Source organism: Leuresthes tenuis, unplaced genomic scaffold (genome assembly GCF_036924035.1).
Source record: "Leuresthes tenuis unplaced genomic scaffold, fLeuTen1.0.hap1 SCAF_7, whole genome shotgun sequence".
Taxonomy (NCBI): domain Eukaryota; kingdom Metazoa; phylum Chordata; class Actinopteri; order Atheriniformes; family Atherinopsidae; genus Leuresthes; species Leuresthes tenuis.
The window spans coordinates 19315363-19334877 of NW_027325361.1; the positions used below are offsets into that span (position 1 = coordinate 19315363).

At 44.8% G+C, this 19515-nt stretch overlaps 2 protein-coding genes across 5 annotated transcripts in view; both read left to right on the top strand.

The window, feature by feature from the left end:
* The window catches only part of LOC140312076 (cytochrome b-c1 complex subunit 10-like), a 61057-nt gene that overhangs the window by 1583 nt on the left and 39959 nt on the right, over positions 1-19515 (top strand). The window lies entirely within an intron of this gene.
* On the top strand, positions 1475-17922 carry zbtb7a (zinc finger and BTB domain containing 7a). Of its 4 annotated transcripts, none has more exons than XM_072389726.1 (5): positions 1475-1646; positions 7831-7930; positions 10511-11074; positions 11948-12834; positions 14708-17922. In XM_072389726.1, the coding sequence occupies exons 2-5, from the start codon at positions 7913-7915 to the stop codon at positions 15141-15143; spliced, it is 1905 nt and encodes a 634-aa protein (XP_072245827.1). In that variant the 5' UTR covers positions 1475-1646; positions 7831-7912; the 3' UTR covers positions 15144-17922. The 4 variants fall into 4 exon arrangements, with proteins under 4 accessions (XP_072245827.1, XP_072245828.1, XP_072245829.1 ...); XM_072389729.1 differs by lacking the exon at positions 1475-1646 and adding an exon at positions 2821-2891; XM_072389727.1 differs by lacking the exon at positions 7831-7930 and having other exon boundaries at positions 1476-1646.

Sequence of the window (19515 nt, forward strand, 5' to 3'; positions counted from 1 at the left end):
AGAAACCCCATTGTGCCTCTGCAGAGACAGAGCTTAACAGCGCCCTCTAGGCAGACAAAGTGTCACCGCCTGTTCCGGCTAAATAGCACTCCATTCCCCTGCATGATTGTCCAATGCGAAGGCAGGCCAGTGTCGAGATCTGCTGCACCATGGCACTGCTGTGGCTACCTGCAAGATTGAAGCCAGAGACTAAGTGTGTACAAGCAGCAACATTCTGCAAAGCATCTCTTCAAATCTATACTTAAAATATTGCTGAAAAGTGCAGACAGAAGGTCAATTGCACAGCATTGGTTCATATGACTTTGAAATACAGTCCGTTGCAAAAAAATTGCAATTTATCTGTGAATAGTGTTTGTATTTAGTGTTTGTATAACTTGATGGATTGCGTTTCTTGCGTTGCTTCCGTTTTAAATGTACGACCACACAGAGGACTTTGCTCTTCTAATGCAAGATGAGCCTACGACTCAAAAGGTTTGTCTTCAGGAGGCAGTGCAAGTAAAAAAGGTACGCGAAGTCCATTAACTATGCGTCAACATCAAAAAGGAAACCATTTTAAAGTTAAAAACAGTAAAACCTCATCGAAAAAACTAGCATTAAAGAAACATGCAGGCATACATTTCTAAAGATGAGTTATTCAGTGTTCTGCAATGCAAATATTTCTTAAAAATGCTTTTGGTGTAACTACAATTGTGTATTTTTTCAAATGTAATCTGATTGATTATTGTGATCTGATTACCTGATACAGATTATATGTAATCTGTTACCACCAAACGGTGGTGGTGGTGCAACTTAACTATCAAATAAATCTTACTTTCCATTCCCTCCCCCCACCCCCTCCCATGGCACAATGGCTGGCTTACAGTCACTGTGGGGGCGTGCGGGTGGGCAGTTGGAAGTGGCGCAACATCAAATGTACTGTAAATGTGCACATGGGAACTTGCCGTTCCCCACAGTGGGTAAGGAACTTTTCGATTGAGTAATGTCCTCACCTGTTGGAGCTTGGCAGATACTGTGAAGAGAGAAGGTGCCGAGCCAGAGTGTGTTTCGAGGGGGTTGCTGGCAGCCCCTACTGTATGTGCTGGAATGTGCCAAGACTTGCTTTTTGGGGTGGGACACCATGACCTCAGGCAATAGGATGGGTGGGTGCGACTTTCATAGAAAAAGGAAAGAAGTAGTGAGAGATGAGGCGGGTGAGGAAAGACAAGACTTACAACTCTGTTTAGCCTTTAAGCATACGTACCGGTGTCCATATGGAGGAATGACAGTCACTGAAACTGCAGAGTGGGCAGACATGGGTTAATGATTTGTGTCGTATCTGATTCAGTTTTTGACTTTTACAGCCGTCCACTTTATGGTGCAAAGAAATTTCCACTTTACTTTTGCTTTACGGTGGGAGGAGGGGGAGAGGCAGAGGGTGAATGCTGTGTCTTTAAGAGAGAGAGTGTGAGTGTGTGTGAGAGAGAGAAAGGGAGGGACCTCTTTGCCCTCCAGAAACCAGGAAGGGAATTGAGTTGATCTGCTGCTGCTTGGTTAGCGCATACGGGGCTTTAAGCTGCACAACAGTGAGAGGGAGATAGAGAGCTCCGGAGAGGAGGAGAGGAGAGGGCTGAGCTAACCCACAACAAGCACCACCACGGCCATCGCAGGTGAGCTAAATGCACCCTGTCATCCCCCCTCTGTCTGCCCTGGGCCTGTCGAACACAGGGGGAGCAGGGCAGAAGAGGACAGGAGAGAGGGAGGAATGAGGGAGGGGGCCAGAAAGGAGAGCAGGGTGGGGGGGTTGGCCGGAGAGGAGAGGTGGGTCGCAGCAGTCCCTAGTCAAGGTTCCTCTTTTTTTTTTTTTTATTATTCTTCTTAAAGTACTTCCTCTGTACAGCTCTTTACCTCTGGGGAATCTTAAGATAAAGTTTATTTGATGTTTTCAAGGCATTAACTTTTCAGGCAGGTGGAAGCACTTACAGGAGGAGGTGGGGGCAGGAGTGGAGGGGTTCTTGAGAGAGGGGGGGGGGGGGGGGGGGGGTGTACTGAACGAAGGGAAGGAGGAACCAAAAATAATTATATTGGTACAAGGCACATGCAATGACAACAACTTTTCGGGACAGCAGTGACAGAAACGCTCAGAGTGGGGAAGGTTGTGTGCTGTGTGCGCAGGGCATGTTGTGGTGGTATTATACTATTTAGAATGGAAATAAGTCAATTTAGGTCAGGAGTTTTAAGTATGTCTGAACTGTCTCAAGAGTGTAAGCTGATGGAGGACTCCGTGTGTAATGTTTCAGTACTCCTGAAACAGTTGAAGCCAAATGTATTTTGTTTTGTTTTTTTTCCTAGCAAAGCTTTGCCCTGTTTGATGGCTGGTCTGTACTTTAATACCTGGCAGCCTGCTAGCAACATACTGTAGTGTATAATTCAGTCCTGAGTGCTTACGTTAGAGCTGACTTCGAGATAGTGGGGGTGGTAAGGGCAGAAAGAGTTGGGACTCGTAGTCCACAATGGGGGCTGTAAACCAGGTCACATGGGGTTGCAGAACTCTGTATCCCATAGTGCCTTGCCCTCGGCCATCCAGGAAAGGGAACAGCCGCCAGCCTATCCCAACGAGGAGGTGTGGTGAGTGAGTTGCAGACAGGCCAATGAGAGGAAGGGATGCGGAGCTGAGTTGTGGGCTGAAAATAGATGGGGGTAGGGTGGCGGTGGTGGTAGATGAGATGGGATGGGATAGGATGGGGGGGTAGGTGTTTGTGTGGGATCAGGCAAGGGCTTGCCTGTATGACTAGGGCCACTCACAAGTTTCCTGTCTGGTAATGCTCTAGCCCTGCCCAGAGACGTAGGCAGCAGAGCTGGCCGGCAGGCACAGGGAGGCAGATAGAGCCCGCTAAACATTTTCTGCCTATTTGGTAAGCACATACACACACTGTGTCTTTAGACTGTGACTGAGAGACAGACCAAAAAAATACCACTGCATGTTGTTGGTGAAGGAGGGTGAGAGACAAGGGGCTTGATAGAGTTCAGAGTTCTTGACCCAGTTGCAAATAAAAGAGGGAATGACAAATAGGTCAGTGCAGATAGTAAGGTGCTGCATGAAACACTGCTCAGTGAAACAGCCACTGTGTTGAAGTTTTTCTTCACGTTAGGACAACTTTCTTTTCTTAACTCTGGACATTCAGGCTAATTGTGCTTTTGCGTTTTCTGTCAGTGTTTTAGTCTGCTACTGTGATTAAGCGGCATTGTTGCTCTTACTAGTTCTGTGAGAGGCTGAAGACGTCTGCACATCCTGTACTGTTGCTTCTGTCGAGGCATTAAAATAACACCACAAAAACCACCAAATCGGATAGTTTGCTGGACTGTGGCAGATGAACCATGCTTGTAGCTGACAGGATACAGGTGGAGTGCTGAGTAATAGTTTGAGACACCCCACTAAGTGACATCTCTTCTTAATGAGAAGGAGAATATGTGACACATCTTGTGACAGCTGCAGTTCACTGGTAGGGTAGGTAAGTCCATGCATTGTTAAAATAAAACTTAAGCTCTGGTAACTTTGTGCACCACTCAGTTTATTTGCGTGCAGATGAATTCAAGTTTTTCTTAGCTATTCCCACCACAGTCAATCTTATGACAACTTTTCCTTGGAGTGAGCTCACCCCCATCCTCAACAGCATCTTGCAGAAAGCAGATAGTGATCTCGGCCGCCATGTAAAACGCCTGTTGTTTGGCTCGTCGTTTAAAGACTTTGCAGCAGTCCTGACTGCACTCCTCGATAACCAGATGCATATTTTTTTTGGCTTTGCATACTTGTTAAACTCGTTTTTTAAACGTGCGGGCACAGAGAGGGTAAAAGAAGAGCACAGTACATGAAGACGCCCAAATGCTGGGAAAGCGTTCACAATGCTGCTCAGAAGGAGGCAAGAGATGAAGTTATTCCTTTTTTTTTAAATTCACTTCAGTGTCACAAAGTATATGAGCTACAGTACAGACTGTCTGCTACATGTGCTACACTCTTAGCCCTTTCTTCTGTGCCACTATGAAAGAAAAAATTTCAAGTACATTCCAGCAAGAGGTTAAACTAGGACGCCATATGCGTTTCTGCGAGTGTGTTTGTGTGCGCACATGCGTACACGTCAGTGTTACCAACAATAGACTCCAGTGGAATTGCAGGGGACTTCAGTGGCTGTGGGCAGGTCCAAGACACCACCCATCAATTTGGCGGTGAGGCTGAATACAGTTTGATATTCCTGTATGTTTGTGCCTACACCACTATGGCCTGAAACTAGCAGGTTCAGGCAGCCTGAGAGGACAGGTTTCGTTATGTCGCCGTGGCAGTTTGAGGCTTTATTTTGGGTTTAAAAGTTGGCTGTATACAATGTGTACATGTATTACATGTAACTGTCAGATTATGCTTTCTCATGTTTTTTTTTTTTATGTGGTTAAATGATCTATTGTGGCTCACGTGGTGGAATTCGGTTGTATTTCATAGCAAACGGCGGCATTTCTATGCTGCTGCTCTACACACAAATGTGCATATGTATAGGTTGTAACATTTTCTTACAGTTTGAATCATTTCATCAGCCTCTTCCTTAGTGAATGCAGCTTCACTTCCCCCTAATGTTTGGTTCCCCTGGTCAGCTGCTTAGTATACCACAGCTTCCAGCCTGGCTAGACAGACAGACCCCTCTCTGTTGTTTTTCTGTTGTTGTGCTGAAGACTAGGGGGAGTAAAGGGGCTTCTTCTGTTCCCTTCTGGGACATTTATTATGGAGAGGCCAACACAACCTGATCAAATTAGAGTAGGAGAGTGAGGTCTGGGATGTTTTTCACAGAAGGAATAAAACTTGAAATACAGGTCATTGACGGTTTTCCAGGATATGGGGGGGACCCATCAATTAGTATACAACATTTGTGAGTATTTTATTGTTACAAAATAACAACAAATGTTTATTGTTATAGTGATATGAAGCATTGCAGCGCAGAGCTCCTTTTAATTTAGAAGAAAGGCAAACCAGTCAGGGAGGTGATATGTGACCAATCTGACAGGCTACGTTTCTGTTAAGTGACTTGGTCTGCAGTGAAACAAAAGAGAAGATGGGTGGGTTGCGTTGAAGGATGGCGAGACAGGGGAAGGTGGGTGGGTCGGCGCAGCTTTGCCTCCTCAGCAGTGGAAAGGGGAAGTGGGTGATGTGGTGGATACTATGCTGTGCAGTCTAAGACAGAGATGGAGCAATGATGAGATGAGAGCGACAGATGAGAGGAAGGGGTGGGGGGGGTCAGACAGTAGGGACAGAGAGATCGAGCAAGCAGAGAGCTGGTCATCTGATAACAGAGCGGGTTCTGTTACATGCCTGCCACAGACTCACAGGAAGTCCTCTTTCCCTGCTGGACTGCGCATGCACAGAGTGGTGCAGCTGGGCCACACGGGGTTGCAGACTGACCAACTAGCGAGCTGGAGCTGTGCTGGGCAGCACTGTGTCGGGGTGTATTAGCGTTTCTGAGCTCATATGTTTTGTTACACTTCCTGGTTGGTAACATGTGCTGACTGATTGGACCAAATAGTCAGCTGGACACTAAAATGTAACTGTCATAAAAAAAAGGAGGAAAAGAAAGTAGTTTAGAAGTTAAAGCTTAATGTATAAAAAAAAAAGGGTGATAAGGCATTTGCATCGTGTACATATGGAAGAGAAAATGAGAGAGTAAATGTAGTTACATGCAACATAACATCAAACCAGAGCCAGAAATTACTCTTAAAGTGAATCATTGTGTGAAGTATTTTTTTAAGACTGTTTGCCAAAGCAGTAATTTACTTATGTTGTACTGTAGTGAATGCCAGTGTTTTTGTTTATATTCCTCTCCACCCTTTATGTTTGCAAGCTTGTGACTATCGAGAGGGTCTGAAAGTCATACAAATTCTCAAACAGATTGAGAACCTTTATCAGTTGCAGCAGCTATCTGGTGGCACAGAACTTACTGTAAGAACACCATAAACCCCCCAGGCAGTTTCCTCAAATTAAACTTTGCCCAACCAGAGGGCTGTTACCTTTCCCCTTACTGTAGCAGGTTACACCAGGTACCTGAAGGAGATGTCGTGAGTTTATCATTGACATCTGAGCTGGATTCCTAGGCCGCCATGTGCTCAGGAGTTATGAGTGAGCGTGTAAGTAAGCTTAATGCCCTGCCTCGCCCACTACCTTTTCTCTGGCTTTGTGTCTGTGTTTTGGCAGCACTTCCTGGTTAGTTTCTAGTGAAAGCTGCCAGGGCAAGACCAGCCCTGGCAACTTTAGTTTTATCAGTCACTTGCCCTCTTCCTGCTTCACTCCCAATATGTCCAATCAGGTTTCCTTCCACTACTGGCAGCAATGAGTCACTGAGCTGTGGCACTTACTCAAAATCCACTTTTCCTAAGAACTGCCACCCCCCCCCCCCCCCCCCCTCCCAATTCTACTTATCTTCAAATATCCTCTCGGTCCAACCTTGAACCTACTTGACCTGAGCAAGATGATTCTCTTGCAACCAGTGGCGAGCTTGTTGCCAGAGAAAAGCAGTTGAGTTACTTTGTGAGATGAAGACAAAGGAGGAAAGAGAAATAATAAAGAGATTGTTATGCAAGCATAGACGAGATCAGAGGGCCAAAAAATTATTTTATTTTTTTAATATTTATATTTTGGGGTTTTATTTACTTCTGGTGTTGTTGTTATTTTATTTGCTAGCAAGTGAGTTACTGAATGCATGAAGTGACATTTATTTCTTGGAAATAATATAAGCTAATAACACTTGACAGGGTGTTTGTTTTAGAATTAACAACTGCTCTGTGTTCATCGACTGCTTCATTAACTGGTCAGGCAACACTGATCCAGGTGCATTTGCTGTCTTAGTTCTCTTAAAGTTTGTCTTTGAATGCTTCGCGATTTGCATAGGCAAATTGCACATTTTCTTGCATTTAAGTTTGAGGAATTAGAAAGTGAAAGATGTGTAATGGTTATAAAGGACACAGGGAGATGGAATCTTTGCTTTAGAATTCTGTCACTTCAAAGGGTGCTTTTCAATGTAAGTTTAGATTGTTATGTGTTCTGAAGAAAATTTTCATAATCCATTTATTTCCTTGTCGAGGAAACATCTGAGGTTGTACAGGGTTAACACAGTTTGCTCTGTTGTATTTAGGTATGACTGGTATGTGTTAGGCAAAGATAGAGATACTTTGAGAGTGGAAATTCTGGAGACCTTCCGTAGATGATACATGTCAGCCAAAATAAAAACGACTCTTACTAATTCCCACCACATCCCGTTGTCTTGCTTTAGTCTGTGAATGACAAGCAAGTTTGGTGCAACTGTCTCGGCAGATGTCGACACGTGCTCTGTGTGGTCAGCTGAAATAACTGCAAAACAGAAAGTGCTATTACACAAGACTGTTGATCTGATGTATGGGAAGGGGCAGAGGGACGTTGCGGATGCGTTGAAGGTGATGGGGGTGGAGAAGGGATAGGTTGGCCCTGTGTTAAAGCAGTTTGACTTGCAAAGCAGGCCTGGGCGCTCATGGACTGAGCATTGAGAGAGGGCCTTTTCCTGAAAGTGGAACGCCACAGAAACGGACAACTGCAGTACTGCTTTGTGCTGGGCTGCAGGCCTTGTCACCCACAGGCATGAATTAGTGATAAGGAATGTTTTAAGCCATGAGGAGGTGTCAGGATCAGGTTTGTGGCACTGTGTTTCCTTATTCCTAGTGATCTTTGCAAGTTTATATAGGGACAGGTGGCTCCTGTATGCAGTGTAGTCCCTCCATGCTTCATTGGCATTGAAACAAGTTGTGTATGTGTGCATGTTGATGTTTGTGTGTTTTATCTCCTCTCAGCTCAGAGTCTTTACCACACAAAGCCGTAACCCAGGGTCAGCTGTGTACACTAGGGGATAGTGTGCAACGCAAGCTTGCAGTAATGCCTGCTCCGATGCAGGTGCTGTAGAGCTTCGTGTTTAAAAAAAAAAAAAAGCAGGTTGGCTCGGGTCTGCATGGTCTGACAGAGATCTGTTTCCACCTGTGAAGGACATGACCGGTAGCCATGTGGCCGCCCTGTCTCTTGCTGTTCCTTCCTTCTCACTCTGCTCTCCCTCACTCCCGTGTCATCTCTCTTTGCCTTTGCCCTCATCTCCCCTCCCCTCCCCTCCCTCAACGTATTCAGATGAGAGGTTGGGTAATAAAATTTGCACTTGCCATGCCTGACAGTCTGTTCTCAGTAGAGCTTTGTAAAAGTCTTTGGCAGCGTTTTCAAGACGTTTTTGTGGTTAGCTGCCTGACAAAACTGAGTTAAGAGAAACGTGGAACAATTAGACATTTCACTGTGAAATAACACAGCTGTTCATTTGCGTTACCATGGTTAGTCGAACGCACAGGCTTGTATCTGTATGTTGTCTCCATTGTAACATTGGGCTGAATAAATATATTCTCTGACCCATTTAGTGAACGATGAGAAGCTGAAACAAACATCTGCTCCACTCTCCTGCTTGCCTAATGACAGAGGTCAGGGTAAACCTAACTCTGACCTGTGGGCAAATATGACATGTTGCCATATCGCAGGTGCGGAGACAGATAGGCACTTCTTTGTAGAGGGCAGAACAAAGCACAGCATAGGAGAGAAAAGATGTTAACGCCGTTGAACAAAAGAGGAGGGGCAGCCAGGTTAGGCAGGTTTGGTGGTGGGTTGTCGCGCACCAACATACCAAGGAAGACTGATCTGAAGGAGTGTTTCGAATCTTGTCGAGAGCAACACATTTAACGCATCCCTGCAGTGTTGCCCCCTGCTGGGTCTGCCTGGCAGATGGAGAAGGGGGGAGGAGAGTTGGACAGTGGGGATGTCCCATTTGTGTTTATGTGCGTGTGTGCTTTATTGATGTTTCTGTATTCATTTGTGTGGGAGTGTTCTCATAGACAAATTGAGGATGGCTTGTTCTAACGAAACCCCCCTCCCACTCCGAAGGGCTTCAGTCGATCATTTTAATCCCACCACCACCACACGTACACACGTGAGCTAGGGGACAGGCCTTTTCTGAAACTTGGCACACAGTACAGGGTGGGGTAACCAGCTCAGACCGGATTGACAACCTCCCTTTTTAATACTGTTCCCTTGCAGCTTGTTGCGTGTCCTCTTCCTCCTCCTGTGGAGTTTTTCCACAGGGTCTGCTCTGGCAACCCCCCCCCTCCTGTTCCTCCACCTCCCTTGCTTCCCTCCCTGGCTTTCAACTGACACAGAGTGCCTAGGCTGCTCAGCCCAGCTCCCAGCATGCACTCTGATCCCCACAGCCCTCTGCTTATCTTTCCTCCACGACTTCTTACTTGATTTCTTACACGAGTGCATGAACACACCCACGAATGTATTCATGTATACAAGGAAACAGGCACCCAGACACCTGCACACACATATGTGTATGTAGCACATAAATATCTTCACACAATGATTAACCTCCTTATTATATTTTTGCCTGGCTAAAAGCCTGACCAAATGCATGGTGTGAGCTATTTATTCAGAAACTAATTTATTACAATTTGTTATCTTTCCGTAACTCCTGCTGCATCAGTCGATCTGTTTTAAAATAAATTCTGAGCAGTTGTGATGTGCAGAACTGCGATGTTACCATATGGCTTTTTTCCACTTACCTAAGACACTGTCTTAAGGCTCTTGAGTCCAGCTGAAAGGAGTCAAATGTAAAATATTTACTGTGAAGTTCAGTTGCGGGTCAGGCACACAGAGTATTAAATTAAGCTTCTTTCTTAAGGCAAACTGGGTCTTTTTTCTTTTATTTTTTTTAATTTTTTTTAAAAGGAACATGTGATAAAGGGTTTTGTTATAGATGGTTTGGCTATGAAAGAATATGTTTTCATCAGAAATGTCAATTTCTTTTGTAAATTAGAACAGCAGAAGTTTTTGCATTGCCAAGAAATAGATGATTAATGACAGATTAATTTATGGACTGAGGAAATCACCACATAGTGTAGCTGGATGGAGGTCATAAGGATGTAGTAGTCACAAATATAGATGGGAAAATATGTTAATATAATACCAGTTATCAGTATTCATCAATCACCTGCATGCTGTATGTGCAATATTATACAGCTGTTGTCATAGAGATTTTTATTGTTATTGCAGTTTGGAAGATGTTGCCAAAATAACATTTTCGAATATAGTTCTCGCATATATATTCTTCAAAGCTCATTGTCCAGCTACTTTATATTCATAGATACTATTTGGTAATCATCCTGATGTTTGCAATTTTGTCCAGAGATACTTATTCAGCGTGTGTACTTGTTCTGCCACTGAGAGCTAGAACCTGTGCACTTACTACCTTCCACATACTTCATATTTTATTTTTCAATTGTGACTTACATGAAATTTAGTTTACTGTGCATACTGGTGCATATTTCAGAGTCAGTGAATCAATATTCCCTTCTCTTACTGTACCCACATAAAACAAGTATTAACTGATGTGTTATTGATCCTTTCCTTGTCTCCTTTCCCTTTCTTAAACTATTCTCCCCTCAGAAAGGCAGACGGACAGACGGCAGGACGGATACACGGGTGGGGGCTGTGCTAGGCGGCTCGGCGGCAGGCTGGTGGAAGATGTCGTCAGGAGCCGGCGGGAGGGGCGGAAGGAGACTCAGGGGGACAGCGAGTGGTGGAGGAGGGGGAGGGAGAGGAGGGGCAGGAGAGGCAGAAGAAGGCCCTGTGGGGATCCCTTTCCCTGAACACAGCGCAGACGTCCTGGGAAGCCTGAACAAGCAGCGGCTCAGTGGGCTGCTGTGTGACGTGCTCCTGGTTACCCAGGACCGGGAGTTCCCAGCTCACCGCTCTGTCCTGGCATCCTGCAGCTCCTACTTCCACAAGCTCTTCACTTCAGGGGCCGCCGCTGACCAACAGAACATCTACAACATCGACTTTGTGGCGGCAGAGGCGCTGGGAGCTTTGCTGGACTTTGCCTACACAGCTACATTGACAGTCAGTCACAGCAGTGTGGCTGACATCCTTGCTGCTGCACGCCTCCTGGAAATCTCACCCGTCCAGGATGTCTGTACACACCTGCTGGACACCAAAGTGCTCTCCCCGCCGGTACAACACTATTAAAAAGCTAGAAGTAGCACGTGTTAATAGTTTATTTGTCGCATGAACAATTCTGAATCTGAACATGGGAACTCTGAGTAGATGTTTTGTTGGACCGGATTGATAATGTTCCTCTGGCTTATTCATGATAAAAACGGGGTATACAGTCATCGTACCATCCACCTCATTAAATAGTCAGCATACCCAGGCTTACATCATGGCCTTTATCAGTGTCTCTCACTATGCCAAACACACACCCACAGCTCGGGTTAAGTTCAACACTTACTCATGCTGAGCCAACAGCATTTGTGGAGAGACAGCATGCTCTTTCACAGACCAAAGACACAGCAACTCACAGCTCCTCTTCAACACGATCAAGCATAGCTGTGATATGCTGCGTCCGAATACATAATACCAGATATCATGTGATAATCACACGTCAGGCTCTAATATCACAGTTCATAGTCCCACTGGGTCAATTTGTCCAGTTATCTGTTGTTACAGTTTATAAAACACACAAGTTTTCTACAAGTTAGGGAATGTACCAGTGAAAATATTACATAGGCCTCTCTTGTATAAATTGTCATGTGTTTTGCTAATTATTTACTTTTTCTGATTATACATGCCTATACCCTTGAGCCTAGTGGCCCCTTTGTTGCACACACAGGACACCATGATTGTGATCTGTCCGTGCTGAATTGCCTTACAGTTGGAAATTAAGGTCTCTCTGAGTTAGCCTTCCTTAGCTGATGAGTTTGGTGAATGTTTTTTTTTTCTCTTTTCTACTTTGAGACTGTTTGTTACTTTCCGTTTTTTCTTCATCCTTTCGTTACTCTCAACCCATCTCACTCACTTTCTTTGTTCACTGTTATTTTTCTCTAGGCGGGTAGTGAGCGAAAAGATGGAGATGAAGATGCAGATGCAGAGGGTAAAGGCAGAGGAGGCAAGGAGCAGGGGAACCGGGTGCGGGCCCGGGAGTATCTGGAGTACTTCCAGAGAGGGGCACACTGGAGCAGCAGCTGCAGCACGCCAGAGCTCAGGGACCTGCCCACACACCTGCACTTTAATCATGGTAATGGGAGCACCCCTAGCAACGGGGCTCCTACTGGCCCCGGTGAGTACTACTCCCCTCTGGCACTTGCCTTGTCCCAGCCCCGAGCACAAGAACCAGAGGAGGAGGATGAGGATGAAGAGGAAGATGAGGACGGAGAGGCGGTGCAGGGCAATGGAGCATTCCTGGGGTCATCATACTACCCTCCATCTCAAAACGGTCACTTCTACCTCCCCTCTGAGTCTCGGCAAGGGCAGGACACAGAAGGGGAGGACGGTTGTAGGGAGGTGATGGTGAGGGAGAGGGGTTCAGCCAGTGCCCTCCTACAGCAAATGATGGACTCCATCGAGAGGCAGAAGGAGCGCGCTACAACTGGAGAGGAACAGGGAGATGGGGACGATCCCGACATGGAATTTTACTTGAATTATTTTAGCAGCACACAGCATGAGGATGCAGCTTCTGCCGCTGTAACACAGGGAGTGCCGTCGCCATGGTTATCACGAGGCAGTACAGGCCAAAACAGAGCAGGAGGAGAGAGGGGGGTTGGCGAGAGAGGCAGCGGGGGTGGAGGAGAGAGGAAGATGCGCTCTAAGGCCTTCCAGAAGTGCCCCATATGCTCGAAGGTCATTCAAGGTGCAGGCAAGCTACCCCGCCACATCAGAACGCACACAGGAGAGAAACCCTATGAATGCGCCATCTGCAAAGTGCGCTTTACCAGGTAAGCCCATTTAATGAAGGGACTACCTCATGTCACATGTACTAACAATCTTGGACCTGGCAGTGTAGGCAACCTGCCCAGCAGTGGGAAACACCACAAAGCCAAGTGCTGGAGTATTAGCACTAACCACCTTAGCTGTGCATTAGAGGCAGTGCAGTTTGTTTCCAAATGTTTACCTTGGTCATAGACTGACTGCTCGCTATCGAGATTTATCTATTTTTCACCAATTCCACATTGTTGTCAAGTGCTAGTCGCAATGACGTGTTGAATGATTCTACTCTGAAAGAGGGGGCCTCGTTGTTATAAAAGTCTGTTTTATGGCGACAGCCCACATGGCAAAGTCCTGGAATCTTAACATAGGGGTCCTATAAAAGAAGGCTGTGCCATGGTAGTGTTATCTAGTAGACAGCTGCCATAAAGTGCTGTGTTCTGATATAGAGGGGGATTACAGGCCCTAGATGGTGCCTTGTGCTTCAATACAGTAATGTGAACTTTTGATCTGTAGTTATGTTGATTATTGCTCACAGCAGAGTATCTACACCACCCTATCCTTTCTCTGTGTCACTCCTTTACCATTGTAATGAAATCTGCCATGTGCCACTTAGAAACCACAAAAAGTGGCTTGCCAACATATGGGGACTTTGTGCACAGCATTTCCTCGTATTCAGTTGTCTTTCCCTTTCCCTGAAATCATCCCTTTAATTAATTGATTAGCTGGATTTTGCTGGAAATAGATACAATGGTCTTGAAATAAACAGAACCTTGTTTCATCATGGCAGGTAGGGAAGACCAATCTAAATTAACCCTCCAGCTAAATTTGGCCAGCCGTGGGAAGGGGCCTTGTAATCTTAATCCTGTTTGATCAGGGTTAAGGGTTCGCCTTGCACAGTAATAAATCACTCCTTGTCCTTTAAATTATTCACGTCTGTCAGTGTGCCACGTTGTTCCGAGTCTTCAGTCTGAGCATATGTGTGTTTCTCTTCACCTACACACGTGCTTCTTTGTTATTTTTCATATCTGGAGCACAGTTAGCACAGACCAGCGAGGGTTGCTTGTGTGACAGCTAATCCACTTACATGACAACTTACATAGCATGTGTGTTCAAATGAAGTTGTCTAAACTACACTTGTTTGTTTAGGAGCCCTCTGCCCTCGTTTTAGAAGGGTTAGATGATTTAAGAGCTCAGAAGCTAGAGAGATAGTAAGGGCTCAAAGAGGGAAGGGAAGGACAAGAGTCGGATGAAGGCCAAGGTGGCCTGATAAAGTTAAGTGGGTGACTTCAAGTTAAAGATATTCCAGAAACTAATAAGATTATTCTCATCCACATAAAATGTATCCACATAACAAGAGTCAAAATGTGGCTCTGAGAAATCAAACTAAGCTGCAGAATTGATTGTGTTTTCCACACTAATTTATATTTCAGTACTTCTCGGTAATAGACTCAAAGTTTGTTGACCTGTCAGTTATTATCCTGTGGTCCTCGCATTAAGGTTAACAGAAATAGTAAAAATGCCAACTGACGCGGCAAACATTGAGCTATCGTGTCGCTCCACCATTGTGCTCGTGTGTACAGTCACATAGATAAAAATATAAAGTTTATGGCCTCACCGAGGTTGGACCCGTTACCTTCACAGAATTGGAGGAGATCCAAGAGATGACTGTTAATAGGAAATTAAATGAGCCAAAGTACATTAAACTGATCGCTGTATCTGAGAAAATGAACATTATATATTCGTATGTGATGAAGTGAGTGATTGCCTGTTAAGTGATAAAGGTGTGAATGTGTACAGTCCAATGGAAGGAATTTGAACCTCAAGTGCATTTGAATTTTTTTTGTCTGTATTCTAATTCAGTGTTTATTTTTCTCCCTCAAGACAGGACAAGCTCAAGGTTCATATGCGGAAGCATACAGGAGAGAAGCCTTACCTGTGTACACAATGCGGAGCTGCCTTTGCTCACAACTACGACCTGAAGAACCACATGCGTGTACACACTGGCCTGCGCCCCTATCAGTGCTCAAGCTGCTTTAAGACTTTTGTGCGCTCAGATCACCTGCACCGCCACCTCAAGAAGGACGGCTGCAACGGCATCCCCTCCCGCCGGGGCAGAAAACCTCGGGTGAGAGAGCCAGGGCTCCTGGAGGCCGCCCAAGGCCTGCTGAGCCCCAGCTCCGACACCGGGCCAGAGCCTCGTACCATCAGGGGAAGGCGACGCTCTGAGGCGTCCCCAGCAAGCGAGCTGGAGGGTGCCGCTGGAGCACTTGCACACAGTCCTCAGCTGCCGGAGCTAGCAGGGGAGGCAGGGCCCTGAGACTCCAGGCTCCACAAGAACACTGCTGGACACCACAGTCACTCTGCATGGCCTGTGAGACAGGCCAGCAAACAGAGGGGAGAAAAAACATGCAAAGGCAATTTAGAAAACAACAAAAAAAAAAAGACAAAACAACTAACTATTCCTCTATAAACCAAATCAGGGTGTCACAAAAATCTAATCTTTATATTTCTTTCTCCTTTTACTTTAGGAAACAGAGTAGTCTTGCAAGCACTTGAGTTGGTTTATTTGTTAAAGAGCAAAGAACGCTTCAAATCACACACCCATGACATCCACTTTCTGGGCCATTTCTTTCTTTGTAATAGGGGTTTTATACATTGGCATATGAGCTTAGGCAAATGTATGATAGATACAAAGAAACTGAGCAACTATGCAGTTGATTTAAGATTTTTATTGGTTTTGTCCTCACAGCCTTCAAGCTCTTAGAAAGGTGACTGTCATGCACCTTCTGGCTGCTGTACGGGTGAAGCGAGGACAAATCCTCCCAGTGATTATAAAAAAGAAAAAAAAAAAAAAAAGACTCTTTTTCTATTCTTTTGCAGGTCTGAAATGTACAGTTACCATAGAAACAAAATTGCCGCAATATGGTATATGCAAGGAAAACTCACCACAGTTTTGATGCAACAGATTTTCTTCTATAAATGTTCCAGAAAGAATCAGGCAAGGGTTTGATTGAAGTGTTACTTACTCTTAAAAAAAGAAAAAAATGCATTTTAAAAATCTATAGTTTGTCTTATTGAAAAACAAATTCTTGTCGAGTCAAATCCAGTTTAATGGGGGCTCACCATTCGCAGGATTAGGGAATACGAGGGGTGGAGGGTTTGTGTTTCTGAAGCACTACCATTGTCAATGTATCTGTTGGCTTTACTACGTTGCCTCTTATCCCTCACAACCCTGCAATGTCAGCATTTTCATTTTTTCCTTTTTGATTTGTCTTAATTCTTTTTATTTTTTGGTTCCATTTTGTTGACTGCTTTGGGTACTTGACACTTTATAATTGTATACATGTGTATATATATATAACAGGTGGTGATGTGACATTGGCCCCCTCTTGCTGAGGTGTACTTACCAATCACATTTTTTCCTATTAGGCTTGATGTCATATTTCTCACAGAGTGAAGCTTGTGGATGAATGGGAAACAAAAAAAAAAAGCTGTGTGAATGTTTGATGAGAGAAGAAAAAAACATTTAGTCACCCATCTGTCCTAAACTTAACACTTGATATGTACAGTTCCTGCCCAAAGGATTAGGATGTCGAATGAATGAATGTGCTTAACTTTGTGCAGTTTTTCGGAATCTGTCCTTGTGCGACAAGACGCGGGTAGCATTTAACCAACCGCAGGTTAAAGGACTGGCAGGGAGCGAGAGTGACAAAGAGTACGAAGAAGAGATAGATGAGCACCTTTTTTCTATGTTTGCACAGCTTTACTAAAGATATCCAACAGAGCTAGTGAGGGGTATATTTAAAGGTAGTGGGTTGGTGTCGGGGAGGGAATGAAAGGCGGTTTATGTATCATTCTTATTCCAATCATTTTGCCCAAGGGACCACACAACCATAAGGCAACCTGTATGATGAAGAGAGCAATAAATACCTGTCCAAGTTGAGAGGCCAAATAGGAGTGCAGCTGCAGCTGGTTGATGGGGGAGGGGAACAAGGGAAGGGGAGGGGGATCTCACAATGTCTGTTGCATTCCAAAAAAATAATCTCCCCCAGCTCAGCCACGATTCCAGGCAGGAGGGGATCAAATCAGGCCTTTACTCTCCCTCTCTCTGCCTCCATAGTCCTCTAATGCCCCCAAACCAGCCTGGAGGGGATATTATTATATTAGAGCCTGGTGTTACTGTGTGGAGGACGCCTGGTGCTGGCAGTTTATCGTGGGAGTGTGTTTACATGTACATGTGCTTTGCGTGTGTGTGTGTGTGTGTGTGTGTGTGTGTGTGTGTGTGTGTGTATATGTGTGTGTGTGTGTGACAGCCAGGGTCCCTCTGGCCACATCATCATTGTGTGAGTCAGCCACAGCCTGTTCAAACATGCACCCTGAGCTGCCAGCCCCAGTGCACTTTCTCTATCACACACACACACGCTCGGTCCAGGTATCCTGTAGAGAGGTGGTAGACATCAGAGCACACGTATCGGTCTGAATATTGTCAGCGATTCCATCGATTTTTGGGTTTGTTAGTCTTAAAAAAAAAAAGAAAATACAAGCTGTCTTACTCCAAATCCAGTTTGTTTTTTTGTGTTCGTTCCACATTATCACAGCAAGCCTTTGAGTCGGGGCAGTATGCACATGATCCCCCTCCTCGCCCACTTAGTTAATTCCATGGCAGTGCTGTCAGTCCTACTGCACCTTGATTGGTAAGAGGCAGGTTGTGAATGCACTTTGTTACTGGGGAAGGTAGTTTTGTCAATGAAACGGGTACTTTGAAACAAATCGGTTGTAAATGAGAGCGGCCCTTTTTTTTCTGTCTTTGTTGTTGAAGTTAAGTTAGTTTTTCAGCTTCAAAAACAAAACACGGTCCAATAAAAAAAACAAAAATACAAAAAAAAATGAAATACAAAGGATCAAACCAGTATGTTATACAAGTTTAGATCGCCACACAAAAAGAATCTTGGCAGGTTCACATACACGCATTGGGTTTTGTAACTTAAAAAGACTAATCCATGAAACTGAATGCACTTGAAGTTAGCAGTTAGTGATTGTCTTCATGTCTTAATGTACAGTTGGGGGACAAAAAGGAGCAGGTAGACGCAGAAGAAGGGCCAGTTTGTGTGTGTCTGTATGTGTGCATGCGTGCTTTTCATTTTTGCGTGCGTGTGCACAAGCATGCACTGCTGGCTCGCAGGCTGCAGGGCTTCAGGACAACCCTGGATAAACAAACTTTGCGTCTACTCCATCTGTTCGCCAGCTACTCTCAAAACTATGTGTGTTCTCAGAGGAACCACAGTGATAATGGGTCCACGGTACCGCAGAAGCAAAAATGCCATATTGTAAAACAACACATTGGAAAGTTGCCCGCTTACTTCGCAGCCCTTTTGATGTTGCTTTTCAAAGCTCTTTGTTTACCCTTCTCGGTCATTGTCAGGGGTTGGCTACGTCTCGGGAGTTTGAGTTTCTATTTTTGCTTCTTCGTTACAGTAGCGGCCGGGGTTGCTGTTGCACGGTTTTTGCTCCCACGTGCAGGCCAGCGTAGGCTGGGTGATCTAACGTCTGACTGGTTCCTGATCTTTAGGAGCAGTGGTACTCGGCGTGGACTGTTTCAACCCACTTTTTCTTGGTGTGGCAGAATTTTCTACCTGACAAAGAGTGTGAGCCATCTTCATTGGACCTTAAATGTTTCCCCAAATGTTGTTTGTTGATTAACCAAAGTTTTTTTTTTTTTTTTGTTGTTCCTCTTCTTCTTAGTCCACTGCAGACGAGAGATGTTGAAAGTACGTCTGTTGTTTAGCCAGTGTGGGCCTCCTCGACTAAGCCACACACAGATGCCCTCCTCTTGAATACATATGCAGAGAAATGTGTGGAATAATACGGATATTTACTTGAGTTTGCGTCCTCTCACTCTTAGTATCTTTGTGGACAATAGAATCAGAGGTTTAAGGAAACGTAGCTTTATCTGTCCGTCGACATTTGTTTTTCTTAAAATAACATGTTGTGCTACAGCTGTTTTTTTTTTTGTTTGTTTTCTCTTCCAATTTTTCATGGCTGTACGTGTGTGTGTGTGTGTGTGTGTGCGTGTGTTTGCAAGCGTGTGTGTGTTAGGGGTGGGGTTGGGGGTCATGGTTTTGGGATGCTGTGCCAGGAGGGTGGGGTAAAAGGGTGCTTGGGTGGGGTTATGGATAAAAAGCCTGATAGCACTGGAAATGGTGCTTTAGCTGAGAGAGCAACAGTTTGCACTAATGTTAAAATGTCCTCGTCCTGCTTATGGGAGAAGGACAGGAGACCTCAGAAAGGCCTGCGAGTTTCCATGAGCACAGAGCTGTGTGGTCAACACTCAATGGTCTCATAAAGAGTCCATCCAACCCCTCCTTTAAAATAATCATGTACAATATATTAGATATAAAGACATCCAGAAACAACAAATACCAAAGCAGAAAAAAAAAAAGAAAAGAAGGCTTTCATTCACATCACTGGGCATTTTAAGCTACCAATCTTATGTTGGATTACCAGATTTATTGTTTCCTCTGACGACTGTTGAAGAGATTCTCGGTGTAACAATAAATGGAAACAAATCCCATTTCTTTCCATTTTAAGAGATATCGCAAATATACAACATTTAAACAAACGGTGAAGCTTCTCTGAAAACATTTGAGTTTTTGTGATCCGATGGCTGAGATGTTCCGTGTCAAGGCGAC

What these genes read in the sequence shown, in the direction of transcription:
- zbtb7a (XM_072389726.1), top strand. An exon ending in CCAAAGTGCTCTCCCCGCCG is followed by an intron (nt 11,075 to 11,947) that starts GTACAACACTAT and finishes ATTTTTCTCTAG; the next exon opens with GCGGGTAGTGAGCGAAAAGA. An exon ending in TGCAAAGTGCGCTTTACCAG is followed by an intron (nt 12,835 to 14,707) that starts GTAAGCCCATTT and finishes TTCTCCCTCAAG; the next exon opens with ACAGGACAAGCTCAAGGTTC.